The 23732-nt window shown below is 49.6% G+C and overlaps 1 protein-coding gene and 1 long non-coding RNA gene across 2 annotated transcripts in view; one reads left to right on the top strand and one right to left on the bottom strand.

The window, feature by feature from the left end:
* LOC5502251 overlaps window positions 1–19408 on the top strand; it is a 108897-nt gene extending 89489 nt beyond the window's left edge. The window contains exons 24-39 of the mRNA XM_048727654.1: window positions 68–185; window positions 1129–1200; window positions 1314–1385; window positions 1549–1620; window positions 1779–1850; window positions 2271–2339; window positions 2447–2518; window positions 2850–2921; window positions 3268–3339; window positions 3649–4685; window positions 5778–5923; window positions 6140–6302; window positions 6407–6467; window positions 6798–6993; window positions 17877–18032; window positions 18558–19408. Coding sequence (XP_048583611.1) covers window positions 68–185; window positions 1129–1200; window positions 1314–1385; window positions 1549–1620; window positions 1779–1850; window positions 2271–2339; window positions 2447–2518; window positions 2850–2921; window positions 3268–3339; window positions 3649–4685; window positions 5778–5923; window positions 6140–6302; window positions 6407–6467; window positions 6798–6993; window positions 17877–18032; window positions 18558–18680 — 2573 coding nt within the window. The 3' untranslated portion in view covers window positions 18681–19408. The remainder of the gene's footprint in view (window positions 1–67; window positions 186–1128; window positions 1201–1313; window positions 1386–1548; window positions 1621–1778; window positions 1851–2270; window positions 2340–2446; window positions 2519–2849; window positions 2922–3267; window positions 3340–3648; window positions 4686–5777; window positions 5924–6139; window positions 6303–6406; window positions 6468–6797; window positions 6994–17876; window positions 18033–18557) is intronic.
* LOC116609767 lies at window positions 6372–6879 on the bottom strand. Its single transcript, XR_004293112.2, has 2 exons — window positions 6771–6879; window positions 6372–6637 (listed from the first exon to the last, which is right to left on the bottom strand). It is a non-coding gene; the product is annotated as an uncharacterized LOC116609767 (long non-coding RNA).
* Window positions 19409–23732: the final 4324 nt, after the last annotated feature.

Below are 23732 nucleotides of genomic sequence, written 5' to 3'. Positions count from 1 at the left end.
TACAAATAGAATGATACAGTGCTTGTGGCCATATAGGGTTTAACCCATATTTTTGTACAACCATCAGCTGAATGCCCCGCCAGCTGCACGTGCTACCAGTCGTCAGGAAACATTCCTCGCTTCGTGGTAGAGGGCAGATTGTTATCTGCTGTACCACATGACATCCCAGAATACACCGCGGTATTGTAAGTACTACAAGGTTGGGCCTAGGACATGGACAAATGGAAAGGTTTGGTTTTACTAATAGATTTGATGGATATATAAGATATTTCTTTACATATTAGGTTTACATTTTTTCGGGCGTAGGGTAAACGGGTTTGATGTACGGCAAACGGCAAAAACGATAACCCACAAGAAACAAGCAAACTATAACAACAACAAAAACTAATGCGCTTTTGCTGTCCATTACGGGAAAATACGCATTCTGTAGCGCATATTCCTGGTTAATACAGTTGATATACATTTATTTCCTTTGCTTTCCATTACGGCAGAATACGCATTCCTTATGGCATATCACCGGTCAATAAAGTTGATATACATTTATTTGCTTTGCTGTCTATTACGGCAAAATCATTTTGAATAATTTCGGGCATTGATTACAATAACGAAGCCAACGGAAAAAAAAAGGAAATCGTCGATGTCAGCAGCACCAACACTAACATCGTAAAAAAATTAACACCAACACTAACATCACAAGTACCAACATAAATAACAACAATAACATCAACAATACTACCATCAACATCAACACTACCACAATCAACAACAATACTAAAATCATATCACTACCACCATCAACAACAATACTAACATCATATCACTACCACCATCAACAACAATACTAACATCATATCACTACCACCATCAACAACAATACTAACATCATATCACTACCACCATCAACAACAATACTAACATCATATCACTACCACCATCAACAACAATACTAACATCATGTCACTACCACCAGCAACAACATCAACACTAACATCACCAATAGCATCATCAATAACAACACTGACATCACAACTATCACCATCAACAATAACACTAATATTACCACTACCACTAACATCATCAACAAAAAACAGCAATGCGAAAAAATTATAATCAATTCTTTTTCTAAAGATTACTGAAAGGCAATCGCATCAACGAAGTCAAGAAGTCTGACTTTGCCTCGCTCCCATTATTAGAATACATGTAAGTTACACTGACTTTTTTTCATCACATCCTTGAAATGCTCTCCATTCACGCTCAATCTAAATATTTGCTTTGCCGCAGATTTCAAATTATTAATGTATTTTTTTCTCTAGTGATCTCAGCGCAAACATCATCCTTCGCCTTCAGGATGGGGCATTTTCTAATCTTCCCTCCATCAAGGATATGTAAGATACAATTGAAGGATTAGTAGTCAAATTAATTCCTTTTGTTTCCGAATGCTAACCGCTGGTTAGTGGTAACAATTATTGAAAGTTCACTGAAAACAGAGCGTTACCTTCTGGGACCAAAAGAGTATCATAATAACCCGAATGCTTATTTTCTATTTAGTAAGCTGTCCTCCAACTTTATACAAAAGCTGAGGTACCAAGTATTCAAAGGCCTTTCATCCATAGAAACATTGTGAGTATAAGCTTAAAATCATCATTGCAATCACTGTTGCCGCAATTATCGCCATAGCCATCGGCACCGCCATTATTGTCGCCCTTCATTTAACCATCGTCGTCAACATTGTCGTCGTCATCTTAGATAAATTGGTGTTTCTTTTTAATAATTATCAGGGATGTATCTAGTAACATTCTTGACGATATTGGACCAGAAACTTTCAGTTCAATGAGCAACCTGAGAGTTTTGTAAGTATACTCAGTTACCTGTGCACTGTCACATATACTCGAGTGATTTTTTATTTGGGGGGGGGGGGGGGGACATTTCTTAGGAGGCAACTTTTGAATTAATTAAATTCAATATTCATTATTGTCCCAGAACAAAAGAACACGGGAATATGCACTTCCCATGCGAAGGCCTCAGTCGAGCGTGCGTTTTGAAAAATAATGAATGCTGCTGGACGCAACAAGGGAAATACATATGATTATTACTGAACATTATTATGCCAAATACTGTTTTTTTACGTACGTGTAAAAACGGAACATGCACTGCATTCCAATAAATCGCATTTCAGGCACGTAGCCTGAAGGCTACGTAGGCACGTAGAAAAATGTCCTTGGATTTTTTTTTTCGGGCAATTTCAATTTTTTTTTCCTTTTATTGACCAGGAGTCTGAGAGGGAACAACATTACGTCGTTAGAGGGCTTGTTTCAGAACTGCACTAATCTAACGCATCTGTGAGTAAGCCGCTGAGATCCGAGTTATGAGCTTTACATAACCGTTGTGTATTTTGTAGCACTAACATCGTAAAAAGGTGGATAAAAGACTGTGAATTTGTTTGCAGCTACCTTCAAGATAACAAAATTGAACAGATTCCAGACGGGGTATTCAACTCACTTCAAAGCCTACGAGTTCTGTAAGTATGATTTTGCCCGTTGTTATGAAAAGTCAACAATGTAAGAAAACGCAGGATCTGGTACCTCGTTGAATTGACCAAATTAGTAAAAATATTTGCTTTACTCTTCCAATTCGATGCGACAACATTAACATGGCGATGCACTTGCAGGTATTCCAAATACGTAATCGACTATTTTCCTTGTATGGATGTAGAACTATTGGTGTAAATTTTCTTGACAGCCTACAGTCAATAACTCCCATTGGCTCATCGTATATAAGCATTGGTGGCTCAACCAAACACAAGTAATCGAAATATTGAACATTACAAAACTGAAGTTCACTTTATTTAGATATCTAAACAACAACAAAATCAAGAGAATCAGCCAAGACTCATTTCTTGGGCTGGTGTCTCTGCAAACACTGTAAGTACAGGCAGCGAAAAGGGGATATAAAAAGGAATACGAAGAGATGGTCCTCCTTCACTCTGTGTCGTGTCCCCTCTTAGCACACCGCGCCCATTTTACTACGAGATAATTTCAATCTCTTCTCTAGCTAGATACATGATCGCTTTCTCAATAAGGGAGGAACTATTATATATTTCAGTTAGGGACCTGCTTTTTAAATTTTCACAAATCAATTTACTTTATATCTGTAGATATCTTTGATCTTCGAACTCTGCAAACCCATCAACAATTTATACACCACTTTGCAAAATGTATTTATACTATACGTCCTAAATAATCATTCTTTGTCCCCGGTGAATCACAGATATTTGCGTAGCAACAAGATTTCAGCAATCACAGATGACTCGTTTAGAAGTATGGCTCGCCTTCGTCATTTGTAAGTTCTCATAAGCTTTGCGTGCATCGAGCAAACATCTATTTATATAACATTACACAAAACATTTAATCAAAATAACAGTCTCGTTTGGTTCTCAAGGCCACGAACAGTGTCCGTCTCCCCAGCTAACCCACGAAACCCATTATTCGATTTCGTCCCCTTCAACTGCTACAGTAGCTATTAATTTCACACAAACACATGACTGTGTCGGGTCACAGTTTTTGTAGAACCCACCGTTACACTTCCTCGAGGCACTTCCCTCTCCCCTTGTTATAAATATTAAATATTAGCATGCTTTACCTATCCTAGGACACTTGACCACTTCACTCTTTGCTGCTACGCCTCGATAGCTCTTCCTAACGTCGACTGCAAAGCACCTAATGACGAGTTTTCAAGCTGTGACGACCTGATGAAAGACAAGACCCTCCAAGTCTGCATCTGGGTGCTTGGCATCTCTGCGTTTTTTGGGAATATATTCGTTGTGGCGTACCGTGTAGTCGTCCGTGAAGATAATCGGGTTCAATCCCTTCTATTGACGAACCTCGCTATCTCTGACTTCCTGATGGGTCTCTACTTGCTTATAATTGCCTTTAAAGATGTGCAGTGGCAAGGAGAGTACTTCAAGCACGATCTGAGTTGGCGAGTCAGTGGATTGTGTCAGCTAGCAGGGGCGCTCTCAATGATCTCAAGCGAAGTCTCCGTGCTTATGCTGACAATGATCACTTTAGACAGATTCATATGTATTGTGTTCCCTATGAGGTTTGACAGACTTGGCTTTAAGAAAGCTATTTCAATATGTATTCTTCTGTGGACATTTGGAACGCTCATTTCAGTTGTGCCAACTCTGGGCATTGAATATTTTCACGACAAGCAATTGGATATTGGATTCTATGGCCGCTCCTCTGTTTGTCTTCCTCTTCAGCTTAGCTCAGACCGCCCGGCTGGATGGGAGTACTCTGTCTCTTTCTTTATTGGGCTAAATCTTATCGCCTTCATGTTTATACTGGTCGCTTACATCGCCATGTTTTGGACAGTGCGAAAGTCTTCAGCAGCGGTAGGATCCAGGAACGCTAAGAAGGAGGCTGCTTTGGCAAGGAAGTTGATGGCTATCATTTTGACTGACTTTTGTTGCTGGATGCCTGTGATTCTCATTGGGATACTGTCGCTTACTGGGAACTTTCATGACCCGCAAAAATTGGCATACGTTTGGATAGCGGTGTTTGTTTTGCCCGTAAACTCAAGCATCAACCCCATATTGTACACTTTTTCTGGGCATGTGAATAAACTGGTGATGCAGTACAGCCGAAGCATGTGGGGATTTTTACAGAAGAAGGTGGCATCAACAGGTGAGATGGGAGGGGAGGGTCAGATAAGGGTAATTTGTAGAGAGCACAATATCATCTACAGGCTAAAGTGAGGAGGTCAGATATAAGATCAGATGTAATTTTTAGATTAACCTCTTTCCAACCCAAATAAGGGTCAGTTGTAATAAGTAAGTGTGTGAGTGAGTGAGTGTGAGTGAGTGAGTGAGTGAGTGTGAGTGAGTATGAGTGAGTGTGAGTGAGTGTGAGTGAGTGTGAGTGAGTGTGAGTGAGTGTGAGTGAGTGTGAGTGAGTGTGAGTGAGTGTGAGTGAGTGTGAGTGAGTGTGGGTGAGTGTGAGTGAGTGTGAGTGAGTGAGTGTGAGTGAGTGTGAGTGAGTGTGAGTGAGTGTGAGTGAGTGAGTGAGTGTGAGTGAGTGTGAGTGAGTGTGAGTGAGAGTGAGAGTGAGAGTGAGAGTGAGAGTGAGAGTGAGAGTGAGAGTGAGAGTGAGAGTGAGAGTGAGAGTGAGAGTGAGAGTGAGAGTGAGAGTGAGAGTGAGAGTGAGAGTGAGAGTGAGAGTGAGAGTGAGAGTGAGAGTGAGAGTGAGAGTGAGAGTGAGAGTGAGAGTGAGAGTGAGAGTGAGAGTGAGAGTGAGAGTGAGAGTGAGAGTGAGAGTGAGTGAGTGTGAGTGAGTGAGTGTGAGTGAGTGTGAGTAAGTGTGAGTGTGAATGAGTGTGAGTGAGTGTGAGTGACTGTGAGTGTGAGTGAGTGAGTGTGAGTTAGTGTGAGTGAGTGAGTGAGTGTGAGTGTGAGTGTGAGTGAGTGTGAGTGAGAGTGTGAGTGTGAGTGTGAGTGTAAGTGTGAGTGTGAGTGTGAGTGTGAGTGTGAGTGTGAGTGTGAGTGTGAGTGTGAGTGTGAGTGAGTGTGAGTGAGTGAGTGAGTGAGTGAGTGAGTGAGTGAGTGTGCGAGTGTGCAAGTGTGTGAGTGTGTGAGTGAGTGAGTGAGTGTGCGAGTGTGCGAGTGTGTGAGTGAGTGAGTGTGTGAGTGTGCGAGTGTGTGAGTGAGTGAATAATTAGACGCTTTTAAAGCTGCATCGTAGTATTTTGTTTTTTACATCAATCGTGTTCTCCCCTCTCAGACTCCGTTCAAGCCAGCCCCGGTCACAGTCGTCGGAAGGCCAACAAAAAACATGTCATTGCACAAAAGGTGTCCTCAATAGGCTCCTTAACGACACTAAAGATCACCGAAAGAGCAGAGATTTTACCGGAAACCGGCAACGGGGTGGTAAGTATTGGATCGGCAATGAACGTTCGATACCTTTCTATATAGACAAAAGGAAGTAAATCTCTATTGTGCGTTTGATGCTCCTACCGCAATATTATCCTCTTGTTTCTAAAAATTCACACGTATGTTCTTATTTTCATATTTACAAAAAAAGTTGATTCATTGCTGCTACAGCTTTTTATTGTCTTCATATTCCGATTCTTTATCTTTCTCAAGGGATACATCAAATGCTTGGTGGCGGGCGCGACGAAGGAGCAACTGCTAAAGGTGTTTCCAGGGCACCATTCGAAAGAATTCAAACGAGAGGTAGCAGTGTTGAAGGAAATAAACTCTGTTCAAGACCACGATAATCTGCTCAACTATCGCTGGCACCAGAAAGGTGTGTTTCAGAAAATTCATGGTTTTATTTTGTCTGTCTTTATGTTTGTTTGGATAAAAATGATCGCTATTTAACGTAAACGTGTTATTCATTCTTTTCTTCAGGTGAATCTCTTGTTTTCGACATGGGCGATGCAAAAGGGATTAACTTGAACTCTAACTACAGGTATGCTTGTAAAATAAAGACCTTTTCGCGAACGTAAGGGTTAGCAGGCCACTCTTCCAGTATGAACTTGTTCTCTTGTAAGGGGCTGGTTACGCGTCCAATCCAGACTCAAATCAAAGGAATTTTAAGAGGTGTTAAATGCGATCTGTGAATCCTCGTCCTCCATTGACCTGAATCGGAGAAGTTTATTATAGTGTAAACCTGCGTGAAGTAAAGTCAGTTTTGATGTCAAACCGAGTGATACTGTGTGGGCTATTTGATCATGTATCGAGATGCTACTTTGTGTTTTACAAAGGTATTTACCTCCATCTCTTTTCTCTGTCTCGTCAGGGTAATCTGCTTTGATTACACCCCATCCATGTCAACCTTGAGGGCCTTTCTCCGTGAGGCTGATTTCACAGTTAGCCTAGAGATTCTTCTAGCAATCTTTATAGACGCACTGCAGGGTGTCGAGCAACTTCACAAGCATGGCGTCGCCCATGGCAACATCAATCAAGACACTGTGCTTGTCTGTCAGGCGAGAAGGGTAATGTCATGAAGTTGAACCGCATTTGAAACTGTGCTTTTGGCGTAAAATGATGTGTGACAGTAAAGTGACTGCGGAAAAGCGTGGGTCAACATTGCCGTGATCTTGAACATTATTTGTTTATACCTTTGTCCGGTTGAGGTTTGAAGGAAAAACAAGATTTTCCTCCGTAGGTCCCTTATCAAATTACGGGGGGGACTGGGGGGTTTCAGAGGAACTGGTGGGAGGCGTGGATCGCCCCTCCGGGCCTCCCAGCACCGTCTCCCGTCTTAGGCTTGGGAGACGCGAATCGTCCCTCCGAGCCCCCCAGCTCCGTCTCTATATATCGAGCGTATAATGTTTCACGTACATGAACAATCGGCAAAAGCTAATGTGGGCCAAATCGATTTCACGTACATAGATGATTTTGGCCAAATCGATTTCAGATAATGTTTCGCGTACATAAACAATCGGCAAAAGCTAATGTAGGCCAAATCGATTTCACGTACGTAAACAATCGGCAAAAGTTAATGTAGGCAAAATAGATTTCGCGAACACGAATAATCAATTAGGGGCAGGTGTTTCGCGTGCATGAATAATCAATTAGGGCCGGTGTTTCGCGTGCATGAATAATTAATTAGGCGTTGGGTTTGCAATTAGACATTAGTATGTCCTGTGGTATACCGAGCGTTCGAAGGATGGGGCGCGGAAAAGGTTACTGCGGGTGGCTAAGGATCGGCCGCGCAAACACGTGCGGCCGGAGGTGCTTGGACACCTACTGCAAGGTGCACCTCCAAAGGCTCCGTAAGGGCAGCCCCCTCCCAGTGCCGTGCATGGTCTGCGGCATATGGACTCAGTCGGAGACGCGGCTGTGTCGCCCCTGCGGAGCGAATCGTAAAGGGCAGAGGATGCGCGGCATCGAGAGGCGCGCTCGGAAGCGGTTCGCACTCGTCCTATCTGACATCGTAGCCCGCGGTGCGGTCAATTAGAGATTGGGTGGCGCAGGGCATACCCCAACTCTCAGTTAGAGACTGGGTGGCTCTTTACCTGAGCAAAATGGTGAGCCTGGGCCAATGTTTGTGCGAGAGGGGGGTGACGCCTTCGTTAACTGTGTTGTGAGCTATGTTGCCGACTTCTTGAGGAATCGCGGCACCTCGCGCTCCCTTGGTCTAACCAAGACACGAGGCAAGATCCTCGAGCGATTTGACAAGAAGCTGGCCACAACGGGGTGCACCAAAGAGGACCTCTTTGAGATGGAAAGGAAGCTCGAGGTAAAGCTAGTAGCCGTGGACGCCCTGGGTAACGTCCTGTGGGACTCGGGGAAGTACGGGACTAAGACGAGGATCACCATACCTTGCCACAATAACAACGCCTTGGCGGAGCTTCCGACTGAACCACCTGCGATCGCGGGCGTCCACGGCCTAGACTTCGAGGCTGAGAGGGAGCTCCGTTCTCTATGTCAGGGAGAGGCAGCGCCTCGCGCTACCAGTGCCTCCGCAAAAACTCACGAGGCGAAGGTGCGAGAGGTGATCATCCGCTTCATAAACAGGGCGATCCCCAGAAGCACGAGGGTCTGGCTGTGTGGGCGTGTTATAGTCACGCACGAAGGCAAACTGTACCGGTCGGGACAAGACGGATGGGCTATCGACAGGGCGTTTACAGACGAGACTGGACATGATCCTCAATGGCTCCCTGATGATCACCCAGCCTACCAAGAGTACATCGAAGCTACGCACTCGATGGGCGGCGCAATAGGGTATCGCTTCAAGAAGTGGACCCAAAGAGAAAACATCGGGCCAACGCCTCCTAAATACAGGGACGTCTGGCGAGCGGCGCAGGTTGAGTCCAAAGTGTGGAATAGCAGGGAAAACTTAGGGGCGCATCCTCATGCTCACATCGACATGCGTGCGGCGTACCTAGGATGCGAGGACAGTGTCTTCGGCGGCGCCTCGGACGCCATTGATCTGGTACGGAAATACGGCTTCCCTACGAACGTGTATCGTATCGCGGATGTTGCGGGACGGCCATTGAGCGAGGTTCTTCAACTGACCGGGGCCATTCAGTTGACCGAGTGGGGGTTCTCTGAGGCCTGCCACCCCTACACTTCCGGGAGGGTAGGGCAGCACTTGGAACAAAACGAGGGCTGGATCACCACGCCAGAGCTCAAGGACCTGCTAGACTCGGGTGACCTCGCCATGGCCGCGGCGAGGGAGGCGTTGTATAGCATCGGAAAAAAGGACTCCATCAAGTTCCCCCACTCCGGCCCCGGCGGCGAAGACTCGCAGGGTCGAGATCTCGCTGTGCGTTTCGTAGGCAAGTGCGCTCGCCATGGCGACGAGTCCTCGATCGTAGTCCGCGACCGTGAAGAAGCCGCGTATCTGACAAACCTCCTTGCGGGCACCGACCACTTACTTAACTTCGAGCATGCCGACGGGGCTCATCTGATCCAATACAAAGACGGTGTCCGGCGCTCACAATGGTACCACATCAGGGCCTTCGTCTTGGCGTACACAAACATAGCGTTGCGACGCATGTTGAGGCGGTTCCCTCGCGAAGACGTCCTCCGTGTGTGCACAGATGCCATATACGCAAAGGCGGTGCCCAGTGGTGTGAGGCTCGTGGAGCGAAATCCGAGGTATGGAGAGTGGCGCCACAAGAGGCCTGGGTACGAGTGGCGGCCCGAGGCGGCTTGGGGTCCGAAGAGGTCGGGGTTGCTTGGCTAGGGAGTCAAGCACTGCGCCGAGTATGCCAAGCGATCTGGTGGCCGCAATCTCTGCGAGGATGTATCTAGCCGGCCAGGAAGGATCGGGGAAGACCGAGTGGGCGGTGAGCATGTTTCGTGGCCGTAACGCTGTGGTGCTCACCCCCGAGAACGACCTCGCCCACGACCATCGCAACAACCCGCGCCTCGCGGTGAAGTCTCAAACCTACCACCACTACCTCCGCAAACCAGCGGAGAAGCCGATAGAGGAGTGGAGACCTTCCGAGCTGGGGCACAAACTCGACCGTCTCGCAGAAGCAATCATCATTGACGAGTGCTGTAAGGTGCAGACTAAAGTGCTACGCGCCATCCTAGGGTATCTCGCCAAGCGGCCGTGCCAGGTAGTGTGTTGTGGCGACTATGGGCAGGTCCCGCCCTGGGGAGATAAAGAGGGGCCTCACGATATGCTCAAGGAGTGGGCACAAGGGAACATCCGCTGGTTCGAGTCCGACTACCGCTGCCTGTGTAAAGACTGCGGAAATCCGTACAGTACATGCGACTGCGGCTTTGCCACCCCCTCCTCCAGGCTCCACGACATAAAGGGCCGGATTTGGTGTCAGCCAGACTCCCAACAGCTTGAGGTGTTTCGAGAGGAGTGGGATGGGGTGGCGTTCGACGCGGCGATAAAGCAGGCCCACCCAAGCGATATGTGGGTGTGCTCGACCAACAAGATAGGGGCCCTTTTCCAGCAGCGATTGGTAGAGCACCACAGGAAAAACTACCCCCGACTGCCAGCAACCATCCGCTTTGACCCCGATCCTAGCGTCGCACATCGTTATCGCAAGCAAGGACGGCCGGTGCCCGTGCCAGGCAAAAGGGGCGAGAAGGTCGACGCGTACAAAGGCACGGTAGTCGAGGTCCCTCTCGGCGTGGTCCTTAACGGGCTTCCCCTCGAGTGGAAATACGCGGGCTGGGGGACAGTCCACCGGGTGCAGGGCAAGACCATCCAGAACCCAAGACGTCTGTTTATCATAGACCACAGCTTAGAGGGCTGGATCACGAATGCTGTGTACACCGGCATCTCCCGCGTGCGGCTCGCCGACCAGATAGTCCGCGTGATCCCCCCCGATGACACCCCAGGTGCCTTGGTTCCCACAGGACTGCAGGCTACGCCCAGTGAAGAGCTCATTATAGCGCGAATCAAGCGATACGCTATAGACGACAGGCAAAAGGGTCGCACAAAGTACACTGGATCGCAACACGTTCTGACGGTAGACCACGTACTCGGCATGATTGCTGACGCGGAAAAGAAGTGCACGGTCTGTGGCACTCAGCTTCTGCTTCAGGGGTACACCAAGAGCCATCCCCAATGCTTCAGTATCGACCGGCTGGACGACAGTCAGGGTCACTACAAGTGGAATGTCAGACTCACGTGCCTTAGCTGCAATAGAAGGCACAAGCGCTGATCACGCAACGCGCAACTGCGATCGCGTGAAGCCGTGCTTAGAGTACGCCGTGTAATACAACACTGGCTGTCCGGGCTCCATGACCCTCTTTAGTATTGGGTACGCCTTGCTTGTCCACCACGGGTCCGTCGCTCGCCGTCGGCCCTTGTCCTGAAGGTCTTCCCCGTTTACGGCGATGTACACCCCCGTTCCGACATCTAAGGGGACCTCTAGGGGAGGCTTTTCGGCTTTGAGAGGCACGCGCCTCAGCTTAATGGCTTCCTCAGGCGAAAGGCCAGTCATGCGAGTCTTCGTTGCGTTCATGTCCGAGATAACGATTGGCAAAGCAGTAACCCACTCGCGGTTTGTCTTGCCGGACGCAAGCTCCCTCGAGTACTGCGCACGAAATAGGCGCTGCGCCAGCCAGCGATGGAAAGACTCGGCGAAAGCTTGGCTCCTGTGGTGCCCTGGCTCAGCCCGTCGGACCTCCACCCCGTGGTCTGTTAGGAGCTTCGTGGTAGCACCCTTGAACTCCGTGCCGTCATCAACCATGAGGACTTTAGGCCATGTGAGGGGTCCCTCTGCATAGATTCCAGCGAGTTTGCGGGAGACGACGGCCGCGCTTTTAGTCCTCAGTAGGCGGGCGGCTTTATATCGTGAAGCAACGTCAACGACAGTCAGGGCATACTTGTACCCGCGGTCGGTTGGCAAGAATAGCAGGTCCGACTGGTGGATACGGTTTGGTATCTGCTCCGAGAAGTGGGCGTAGGTAGTCGGAGGAGGGGGCGTCTGTGTGTAGCCCCCGACGGGCTGAGAGCTTACCCACTTGCGCACTCGATCTATGGAGGCTGAGCCCTTGGGAAGTTTGGTGTGCAGAGCGGTCACTCCCTGGAAGCCACCTCTGGCGTAGTATATAGGACGAAGGAACGCATCGAGTTCTTCGTCGGACATACGCTTACCGTTCCGGCGGGCCATTACGTGCGTATCGCGACGGGGGAGTCAGTCTCCAAAAGGCGGATGCCGTCTGCTACGCCTTCGGCGTACGTATACGTACACGTATACGCGCGCTGAACGCCAAGTTGACGAGCTGGTCAGAGCGCCTCTGAACGTCTTTCGATGCCGCACAGTCGTCGAGTATGATTAGCGTATTAGTGCCTTCGAAGAGAGTGGAGACAAACCTCAGCAGTATGTCGATCTGACCCGCCTCAGGTGCGATGACAAACAGACGATTGTCCAACTCGACGAAGCCTTCGTATGTTTTGTTGTAGACAAAGGTAGGGCACACGAGTACGATGTCGTCGAACTTGCCCCGGAAAGGGCCGCGCAGTCGGTCCACTACGAATTGGGTCTTCCCGCATGACGTTGGGCCCACGATGAGAGCGTTAAATGGAACGTTTTTCGGGTCCATACCGCTCCGGCGTATGTGCTCAGTATTGTATGGACTCTAGCTGTCCGTTCATAAAGTTCATCTGGGCGTCGGCCACTACAAACACGTGACAGTTTACGCTACCCGAGCCGCCCGCCGTGCGTTTTATCTCGAGGTGCACACCGTCGTGGGTATTGACCAATCGGAGACCACCCCCATGGATGGCGCTGTCGTCCGTCGTTCGAAGGTCGATCCACAGAGCAAACTTGTTATCGCCATAGAACGACTCGGGGCCGATTGCCGGGGCGGCGGGCGCTCCGCCGTGCCACCCCGGGGAGGGGCGGACGAACCGCCTTTTCGCCTCCCTCCAGAAATCCGTGGGGCGCAGGCCCTGGCTGAATACTTTGTTTGGCGTGCCGTCGATTGTAACGCGAACGCTCTTGATGTCGGGGTACACGAACTTCTCAGAGTCGCGAGTCCCTGCCGTGTATGGCTCCACGAAGAGGAGCAGCAGACCACTCATAGACCTTCGCGGCAGGTTGACACTCTCGTTGATTATGCTGTCCGTCCCTTTGCTGATCACGAAGGTCTTGTGAAGGTTCAGTTGCTCGTAGAAGAACGTTGTGCCGTTGTGGTAGGCGGCGGCTGCAGACCGGGCGAGGTTGTCGTCCCTCAGGCTTTCGTACTCCAGCTCTAGATTTTTGATGCCATAGGATAATTTGGTCGCATCAGTTCCGACTACTACCTGGTCAGCCGATGCGAACGTGATCTCGAAGAGCAGCGCCCCGGATGGCGCCCTTGGGTATAGCACGCCGTGGTCCGTCAGCAGAGAATGGTCTAGCGGGATGGTGTACCTCGCCCCGTGGGTGGCGCTTAGAGCGTTCTCCTTGGCGTTACTGGTCGCCTTATCGCCAGCCTTGGAGCGAAGCTTGCGCATGTTTTCTGACTGTATGCCCTGCTCCAGGCGGTCCTCTCTCTCGACCTTGGACAGGTAAAGCTCCTCATACGTCTTGAAGACATCGTAGCGGTTGGTGTCCTGGAGCGTTTCTCTTGCAAACGTGATTTTCAGGCGGCTCACGAGATTTCGGCCGACGTTGTTCACGACGGTATTATTCGCATGGCCTGAGACGGAGAGTTCGAGACCGACCCTCAAGGAGCCAGGCACGAGCGTGACGCCTTCCGATAGCTTTGGGACCGCCACATATAGCGTCTCCTCTGGGGATGCCGTCGACGGGTTGAGAGTGACGAACTAGAACGCGAAAACCGAGAGCTCGAGAACCAAAAGCCGCTAAGGGAGCGCATCAAAGCCATCTTCAAAAAGTACGGCTTCACCGCCACCGCTATCGGGTTGCCCGTAGCGACGACGATCGCGGCCATTGTGACGTCGCTCGGCAAGTCGCTCTCCTCCGTGGCCAGAGGGGTCGGTAACGGGCTTAAGGCCATCGGGAAAAAGCTAGGCGAGCTTCTCCCCGGGCTAGTAGGCAGCATTGCGAACTTCGTGTTTAAGGCCGCAGGCGAAGCGGTGAAATTCCTTGGCGAAAACGCGTGGCTTCTCATTCTAGTCGTAGCCACGTTCTTGGTTCGTCAAACGCAAAGCAGTCATCGGAACAAGTAATACGCCGCGGCCACCGCGAGTGCCGACAACCCCGCCTTGAGGGCGGTGTGGTCACGACGTGCTATGCGCAGCCTGTCGTGCCGACGCCGGAACGGCAACGGCGCCGCCCCGGTTCGGGGCAGCCGCGCCCTCCGGGTGCACTTTCGCAGGGGTGCTCTGCCGCCGGGGCGGCACGTGGTCAGTCGCGTGTTGCACCCTAGGATGCCCACCGGCCATGTTATGAGCACCGACTGGCTTTGTCTCGGTGTTGATCGCGTTTGCGCCGAGCTTCATGAAGTCCGTGGCTTTCTGCAGCTTATTGTTGTAGCCCACGACGCTTTGCGTGTTTATCACCAGATTGCTCGGCATCAGCCACACTCCTGGTGCAACCGCAAGACTCAGTCTCACCTTCGCCTCCTGCACGGCTAACTGGTACCTTTGCACGCTTTGAGCGATGTCGTTTTCTATGATCGCGTCTTCGAGCAGCTCCGTGAACTCCGCCTGCGCCTCCATGGCCGGCCCACCGGCCCCTGCGATGGAGGAATGGACGTTTACCTGCGCGCCAAGCACTGTGTAGACGAACGCCTCGACCGAGCGGTCGAGTCTCCCTAGCCCTGCTTTTGTCAGCCCCTCGCCTTTGGGAGGCGCAAACCAGCTATATTGCACGCCCCCGTGGTCGTCGTTGCGTATGTAACCCACCTGCTTCCCGCTGTTGTACGTCCCACCTTCGTCGCTAAACAGATTGAGGTGGCTCGGGTACTCATCCGCCGCCGTGTCGTAGCCACGGATCACGTGCACGATGCGATACCCCTCCCCCGGGTAGAACACAAACACATCACCTAGCCCGTGGTTCCGCCCGCCTTTCCATCAGAAGTCCGGCTTACGCGGCAAACCGAACTCTATGCATAGACGCTCGAAAGCGGCCTTCTTGTAGGGGTTACCTTTTTGCGTGAACGGGCTGTCGCCAGGCAGGGGGACGCCGAGCTCGTAGAGTATCCTCCGGGTGGTAAAGTAGACGTGAAACCTTAGAAATCCCCTGATGACAGAGGGGAGCGTGGCGAAATTGGGGTAAGTTAGGGACACCCCACATCCGGCGGTTGCGCACCAGACCGCAAAGTTGAGTTGCTGTGGCCAGTACCCATAGGAAGGCTCCGATAGCCACCGGCGAGACTCCTTGGCGGACTTGTAAGTCGTGAATGATTTGTCCTCAGCCACGTGTATCTCCAGCTGCGTGAGTAGTGGGGTGATGTCTGAGGCCGTGCTCTCCACGGGGGTCGCGGGCACGGCGTAGAGCAGCTTTTGCGCGAGGGTCAGAGACCTAGGGAAACCTAGGGAAACCGGTTTTTTGGCTTGTTCGGCTATAGCGTGTTTGATATGTTCGGCTATAGAGGCTCCCGCCGCAACTGCCGTCTTCTTCGTCTCCTCCTCCTTCCTTCGGGGGACCTCGTTCAGCATCTGCCAGCCTTCCCAATCCATGCTCAACCCTATTAAACACGAAGGCGGGCTATGTTCAACACAATGGTGGTCCTACACGCTATGTTCACCGGAGGTGAACTGACGCTCTTCTTCGGGCAGCCGATAAGGCGCCCGCGCTTTGTGGCGCTCCGGCAGTGCTCGCTGTTTAACAGCTGGTATAATCTCGAGCGGGAGCAGCAGATGACGACTACAGACTCCCTCCCGACCATCGCTACTCTGCCAGCCGGGCACCACACGGCCGAGTCCATCATGAAAACGATTAACCACGCTAAAAGCCAGATTCTGACCGCGAAGCTGGATCCCCTCACCGGGAAGATCGTGCTCGTGTCCACAGGCATTGTGTTCCTGAACGCCGAGCTTTGCGCACTATTTGGCCTAGAGGCTAAAGACGGTCAGATGGGGGGCGGGGCCTCGTACTGCCCGTGGGGGATCCCCCACTTGAGGTGACTTTGTCGAAAATAGAGGCCATCTACATCTTCTGCGATATCGTAGACCGCACGAAATGCTTCGCCTTAGACAAGCCTTTAAACGTTCTCGCTTGCCTAGAAACCCGCGGGAGGCCGCACGAGAAAGTCGTCTATGGGCCCGACACCCCCATTTGTGTCGCAGCGTCTTCCTCTGAGTTTGTCTCGAGTATCCGAATATGGATCAGGGATGACCGCGGTAGAAGGGTGGACTTTAAGGGCAGGCCTGTTCGCCTCGTATTAGAGCTAACCTAGGCCCGACATAACAGGCATGGCGAACAGCGACGTTAGCAGCGGTGGCATATCCATATATCCCCCGCTCCCCAGTGCCCACCCCCCGCAAACGCCTACCGCTCCGGCAAGCACCGGCGGCGACGCGCAAAGTTTCCGACTCCAGGTAATACGTGACACTCAGGCGGTTCTAGACAATGAGATAACGCATTATCGACAGGTGCGGAAGAAGTATAAGCGCGCCTTCGCCGTTACCCATGCTGTGTCTGTGGCATCCGGCATCGCTGCAGGGGCGCTTTCCAGCGCCGGGCTGGGAGTCTCTTTGAGTGGGATAGGGGTTCTGATCGGCGCTCCGCTGGCATGGGTTGCTGGGCTGGTCGGTGTCGAGGGCGCGGACGCGGGGGTGGTATCTAGGGGTCTTACGAGCAAGGTGGCTAAACACGAAGACACGATGGTTCTAGCGGAGAGTAAGAAAAACTCGATCAGCGAGCTGGTCTCTAAGGCTCTGCAAGACGGGCGTATCTCAGACGAAGAGTTTCGGCTAATACTTCAGGAACAAGAGAGATACAACGCGCTCAAGGCCGCTATCAGAGCTCGACACGGCCTCGCACCGCATGATAAAAAAAGCGGGAAAGGGCCCTCCCTGGTGGCACGCGAAAGGATGAAAAAGAGACTGCGAAAAATTCGCGAGGAGTTCGGGAGCGAGGTGTTCGAGTAGAACTCAGGTTTAAACGCCACGTCGGCGGCTTTGAACTCACGGCCGAAAAACGGTTGCTCCACGCTCCGTAGGTTGGCGGCCCTCCTCGTTTTCGCGGCCCAACGCTATTTGCCCCAAAAAGTCGTGTACGCGCAAGTTCTTGGGCTTGCACGCGCCCGGCCTACACCCTAATTATTCATGCACGCGAAGCACCGGCCCTAATTGATTATTCATGTACGCAAAAACCTGCCCCTAATTGATTATTCGTGTTCGCGAAATCTATTTTGCCTACATTAACTTTTGCCGATTGTTTACGTACGTGAAATCGATTTGGCCTACATTAGCTTTTGCCGATTGTTTATGTACGCGAAAGATTATCTGAAATCGATTTGGCCAAAATCATCTATGTACGTGAAATCGATTTGGCCCACATTAGCTTTTGCCGATTGTTCATGTACGTGAAACATTATACGCTCGATATATAGAGACGGAGCTGGGGGGCTCGGAGGGACGATTCGCGTCTCCCAAGCCTAAGACGGGAGACGGTGCTGGGAGGCCCGGAGGGGCGATCCACGCCTCACACCAGTTCCTCTGAAACCCCCCAGTCCCCCCAATTACGACTTAAATGGGCAGGGTACCGCCCCGCATACACACCCACTATTGACGGCCCTGCGTGACAGTATTATTTTTTGCATGGTTGTGCGATTTGAGTGTGAGGCTTCTTTGAATGAGTAAGTGCAACGGCAATGTGACTGTTTCAAGTTGTAACATGACAATGTTTGGACCGTCACATGACATAGCGTAGTGATACTATAACCGTGATATGGTGTAACATTAGGTGTCGGTTGTGCGACTGTGACATGGCGTGACCTGACAGTGGTGTGACCAAGTTGTGCAATTTCTAGATATTGTCCCTCTTGTGACCTGCAGACTTCTTCCATCAAAGTATGTATCGGAGGTTACGAAACCGCCAGGATTATCTCCAGAAGAGGTACAGAAGCTTATCGGAAAGACGTCCGTCAACTTGGAAAGCTTCAACAACTGACTCTGCAAAGCTGTGGGTACGACAAAGAAATAAGTGCACAGGTAAGCTGAACAAAAGGACGCCGGGGGGGGGGGGGGGGGGGGTTTGCTCTAGCATATTATTCATGCACATAAATTTTTAAAGTAAGAATTGCGATTTTTACATCTTACAAAAACCAGGTGCAGTAAATTTTAATTTCAGTACATTTCTACCATTAAATCTTATTCGTTTGATTTATATTTAGCGGTATCGCTGGTATAACTTTTTCGATAGATTATGCGCGTCGTTGTTTCCCTCTTCTGAAAGTTACCGAACGCTTCCTTAATCCGCTCCCCGCATCCTCCTCCCAAATAATTCTAAGAGAAATGTGATCTTAAAAAAGCGTAAAATTTCGTTTAAATGTAAAGCTTGCCAACAGGGACGATTGCTTTCTTTGTCTGTAAATTGATTGACATGTGCTAATAATTTAGCGTCATAGATAGGAAAAGCGATTAACATCGTCTTCATAGATACAATTGAAAATTGATTGACGTTGATATGCCAATGCATCGATTGACATTTGATGTGCTAATGAATCATCTCCATAGATACGAGAGGTGATTGACATGTGCTACTGGGATGCGACCAATTGGAAGCTCAGAGTCTCGGAAATACGACAACAGCTAGAGCAGGCGTGGATCTCAACCAACAATTGGGATACCCGTGTTTAGAGTGAGCCAGCACAGCATGTCAAGATACGTCACAGATAGAGCATGCGCGAAGCGCCTTTAAAATATCTTGTAGTATAGAACATTTCATGTACTCTGGCAACTATCAATCAAACGGAGAAAACGAAGTTGGCCTAGATACAAATACCTGATGCGAATTGGTATTAGCGGAGAACTTAAAGCACTTGAATCACATGTATATATCATTTATTGCTGTAAGATTTTGTATAAAGCATTATCCCAGTTAATTAGGCGTTAACCAGATCCAGACTAGAATACGCATCTGTAGCATTTGCTAGCCTGCCTAAGTACATCAACTAAATGTTAGAAAACGTCCATAACAGGGCACTTGGGATAGTGTGGACGCATATTCCTTTCACAGATGCAGTAGAATGGGAGTTAGGCGCAAAAACAAGTGCATCTTTTCCTAGATACATGATCGTGTTGTCAAGAATTGCTGTGCGATGTCATCAAGACCCAGTACATCTACTTCTAAGTTGCCAACTTGCACGAATAGGTTATCTGACTTTGTAACGGTCAAGTTTAAGCGGAATCGGTAGTTTATTACGAATGTATATTACAATTGTAGTTTTTTTTTGTATTTCTTAGTGTCATTGTACGTGTCTAGCCTACAATTCAAGCTTTAAGGTCGCTATAGGCTGAGATACACCATATATCTATCCATCTCTTTATCTACCTATCTATCCATCTATCTATCCATCTATATTCAATAAAAAGATGTAAAAAAATTGATTATGCGTTGGGGTTTATAAACTTAATTCTACAGAGCATAGATTAGCCACCTCCCAAAATGTCGACAAAACAGCCACTGCCCTCAGCAAGTTGGTTTGTTGGAGAAACAACCACAATCAATGGTAAAATATAAAAAGAGCGCTTTACCTGATAGTTTACCTTTTGATACACAATCTATAAAGTGTCCGCAATTAGAAGAATTTTCTCCCCTATGTATCGGTCTTTAACATATTCAGCTTGATTGCTACTTATAATCGCTGGTAGGAATTTTTCTAGACTGTCTTTTGTTGCAATTCTATAATCTAAATTTAATAGGGAAATTGCGTGCCAATTTTTTTGGAGCATTTTGTCACGCCTTTGAGAGATTGACAATTGCCTATTTGCCAAATTGCTTACAAATGCAATCAACTGCGTACCGTTTCACATCTCCCCAGAATAAAAGATAGGATTCAACTAGAATGAATGCCGTCAAATCCTGCAGTTTTGTTCATTTTAGTGAGTGCTAATCGAAATTCTTCGATAGTGAATAGACCTTTAATCCTTATGATTACTTCATAATATTTCTTTATCCTTAAGGTTACTCGTGAAATGTTGCTTAAGCACCCGGCGTCCTATAAATGGCGCATGCGCAAAAAAAGAGTGTCACGAATGAAGACTAAAGATGGATGATAAATGATAAATGATCACGTGATGGAAAGGCGGCCAGGGATAGGTTTTTCAGCCTGCAGCAATCATTAATACTGCAAAAGCATCAACATTTACTTGAGGACTCACAAACATGAGCAGAACGATGTGACTTCCCCGAAAACTTCGCCAGGCCAGGAAAACAGGATCTATGTACGCTTGGGTCGTCGACCCCCCCCCCCCCCCCCCCCCTCCACGACACACACACACACATACACATTTTATTAGATAAGCACGCTTCAAATGATACGCTTTAGGCTATTCCGACGGTATTTCTCTATATATTGAATTTTGAATGTAAACTCGTCCAGTTTTACAAATGTGAGCTTGCGGTCCCACTTTTTACTAAATAAAGGTTCAACTGTGTATGTTTAAAACACATTTTTTCTCAATGTTCTACTTTTTCTACCAATCACGTGCCAGTTTCTTTGTAGTTTCTCAATGTTCTACCTTTTCTACCAATCACGTGCCAGTTTCTTGGTAGTTTCTCAATGTTCTACTTTTTCTACCAATCACGTGCCAGTTTCTTGGTAGTTTCTCAATGTTCTACATTTTCTACCAATCACGTGCCAGTTTCTTGGTAGTTTCTCAATGTTCTACTTTTTCTACCAATCACGTGCCAGGTCCTTGGTAGGAGGCGGTTCGACGCTGGAAGTACCAGTGAACGCGTCGGATATCGATCGTCTTTAGCGAGCTTCGCAAAACTGAGCATGCTCCTCTGCCGGCGTACACGTCGAATATCGATCGTCTTTAGCGAGCTTCGCACAACTGAGCATGCTCCTCTGCCGGCGTAAGCGTCAAATTTCAATCGTATTTAGCGAGCTTCGCCTAACTGAACATTCTCCTCTGCCGGCGTACGCGTCGAATTTCAATCGTATTTAGCGAGCTTCGCACAACTGAGCATGCTCCTCTACCGGCGTACGCGTCGAATATCGATCGTCTTTAGCGAGCGTCACACAACTGCGCATGCTCCTCTGCCAGCGTATGCGTGTAATATCGATCGTCTTTAGCGAGCTTCGCAAAACTGCGCTTGCTCCTCTGCCGGAGTACGCGACGAATATCGATCATCTTTAGCAAGCTTTGCAAAACTGAGCATACTCCACTGCCGGGGTACGCGTCGAATATCCATCGTCTTTAGCGAGCTTCGCACAACTGCACATGCTCCTCTGCAGGCGTACGCGTCGAATATCGATCATCTTTTGTGAGCTTCGCACAACTTAGCCTGCTCCTCTCTTGGCGTACGCTTCGAATATCGATCGTCTTTAGCGATATTCGCACAACTGATCATGATCCACTGCCGGAGTACGAGTCGAATATCGATCGTCTTTAGCGAGCTTTGTACAACTGCGCATGCTCCTCTGCCGGCGTACGCGTCGAATATCGATCGTCTTTAGAGAGCTTCGCAAATTTGAGCATGCTCCTCTGCCGGCGTACGCGTCGAATATCGTTCGTCTTTAGCGAGCTTTGCACAACTGAGCATGCTCCTCTGCCGGCGTACGCGTCGAATTTCGGTCGCCTTTAACGAGCTTCGCACAACTGAGCATGCTCCTCTGCCGGCGTACGCGTCGAATATTGATCGTCTTTAGCTAGCTTCGCACAACTGCGCATGCTCCTCTGCAGGAGTACGCGTCGAATATCGATCATCTTTAGCGAGCTTCGCACAAATACGCATGCTCCTCTGCCGGCGTACGCGTCGAATATCGATCATCTTTAGCGAGCTTCGCACAACTTAGACTGCTCCTCTCTTGGCGTACGCGTCGAATATCGATCGTATTTAGCGATATTCGCACAACTGATCATGATCCACTGCCGGAGTACGAGTCGAATATCGATCGTCTTTAGCAAGCTTCGCACAACTGCGCATGCTCCTCTGCCGGCGTACGCGTCGAATATCGATAATCTTTAGTGAGATTTGCACAACTGATCATGCTCCGCGCCGGCGTACACGTCGAATATCGATCGCCTTTAGCGAGCTTCCCACAACTGAGCATGCTCCTCTGCCGGCGTACGCGTCGAATATCGATCGTCTTTAGCGAGCTTCGCACAACTGAGCATGCTCCTCTGCCGGAGTACGCGTCGAATTTTGATCGTCTTTAGCGAGCTTCGCACAACTGAGCATGCTCCTCTGCCGGCGTACGCGTCGAATATCGATCTTCTTTAGCGAGCGTCACACAACTGCGCATGCTCCTCTGCCAGCGTATGCGTGGAATATCGATCGTCTTTAGCGAGCTTCGCACAACTGCGCATGCTCCTCTGCCGGAGTACGCGACGAATATCGATCATCTTTAGCGAGCTTTGCAAAACTGAGCATACTCCACTGCCGGGTTACGCGTCGAATATCATCGTCTTTAGCTAGCTTCGCACAACTGCGCATGCTCCTCTGCAGGCGTACGCGTTGAATATCGATCATCTTTAGTGAGCTTTGCACAACTGAGCATGCTCCTCTGCCGGCGTACGCGTCGAATATCGATCGGCTTTAACGAGCTTCGAACAACTGCGCATGCTCCTCTACCGGCGTAAGCGTCGAATATCGATAATCTTTAGCGAGCTTCGAACAACTGCGAATGCTACTCTGCCGACGTACGCGTCGAATATCGATCATGTTTAGCGAGCTTCGCACAACTGAGCATGCTCCTCTGCCGGCGTACGCGTCGAATATCGATCATCTTTAGGGGGCTCCGCACAACTGAGCATACTGCTCTGCCGGCGTACGCGTCGAATATCGATCGTCTTTAGCGAGCTTCGCACAACTACGCATGCTCCTCTGCCGGCGTACGCTTCGAATATCGATCATCTTTAGTGAGCTTCGCGCAACTGCGCATGCTCCTCTACCGGCGTTAGCGTCGAATATCGATCATCTTTAGCGAGCTTCGCACAACTGCGCATGCTCCTCTGCCGGCGTACGCGTCGAATATCGATCATCTTTAGCGAGCTTCGCACAACTGCGCATGCTCCCCAGCCGGTTTACGCGTCAAATATCGATCGTCTTCAGCGAGCTTCGCACAACTGAGCATGCTCCTCTGTCGGCGTACGCGTCAAATATCGATCATCTTTAGTGAGCTTCGCACAACCGCGCATGCTCCTCTTCTGGCGTTCGCTTTAAATATCGATCGTCTTTAGCGAGATTTGAACAACTGCGCATGCTCCTCTGCCGGCGTACGCGTCGAATATCGATCATCTTTAGTGAGCTTCGCACAACTGAGCATGCTCATCTGCCGGCGTACGCATCGAATATCGATCATCTTTCGTGAGCTTCGCACAACTGCGCATGCTCCTCTGCTGGCGTACGCGTCGAATATCGATCATCTTTAGCAAGCTTCGCACAACTGCGCATGATCCTCTGCCGGCGTACGCGTCGAATATCGATCATCTTTAGCGAGCTTCGCACAAGGGCGTAAGCGTCGAATATCGATCATCATTAGCGAGCTCGCACAATTGAGCATGCTCCTCTGCCGGTGTACGCGTCGAATATCGATCGTCTTTAGCAAGCTTCGCACAACTGAGCATGCTCCTCTTCTGGCGTACGCGTCAAATATCGATCGTCTTTAGCGAGCTTCGCACAACTGCGCATGCTCCTCTGCCGGTTTACGCGTCGAATATCGATCCTCTTTAGTGAGC

The sequence above is a fragment of the Nematostella vectensis genome, chromosome 5 (genome assembly GCF_932526225.1).
Source record: "Nematostella vectensis chromosome 5, jaNemVect1.1, whole genome shotgun sequence".
Classification (NCBI taxonomy): Eukaryota; Metazoa; Cnidaria; class Anthozoa; order Actiniaria; family Edwardsiidae; genus Nematostella; species Nematostella vectensis.
The sequence above is the reverse complement of the archived record's forward strand: the minus strand, read 5'-3'. Positions and strand labels throughout refer to the sequence as shown.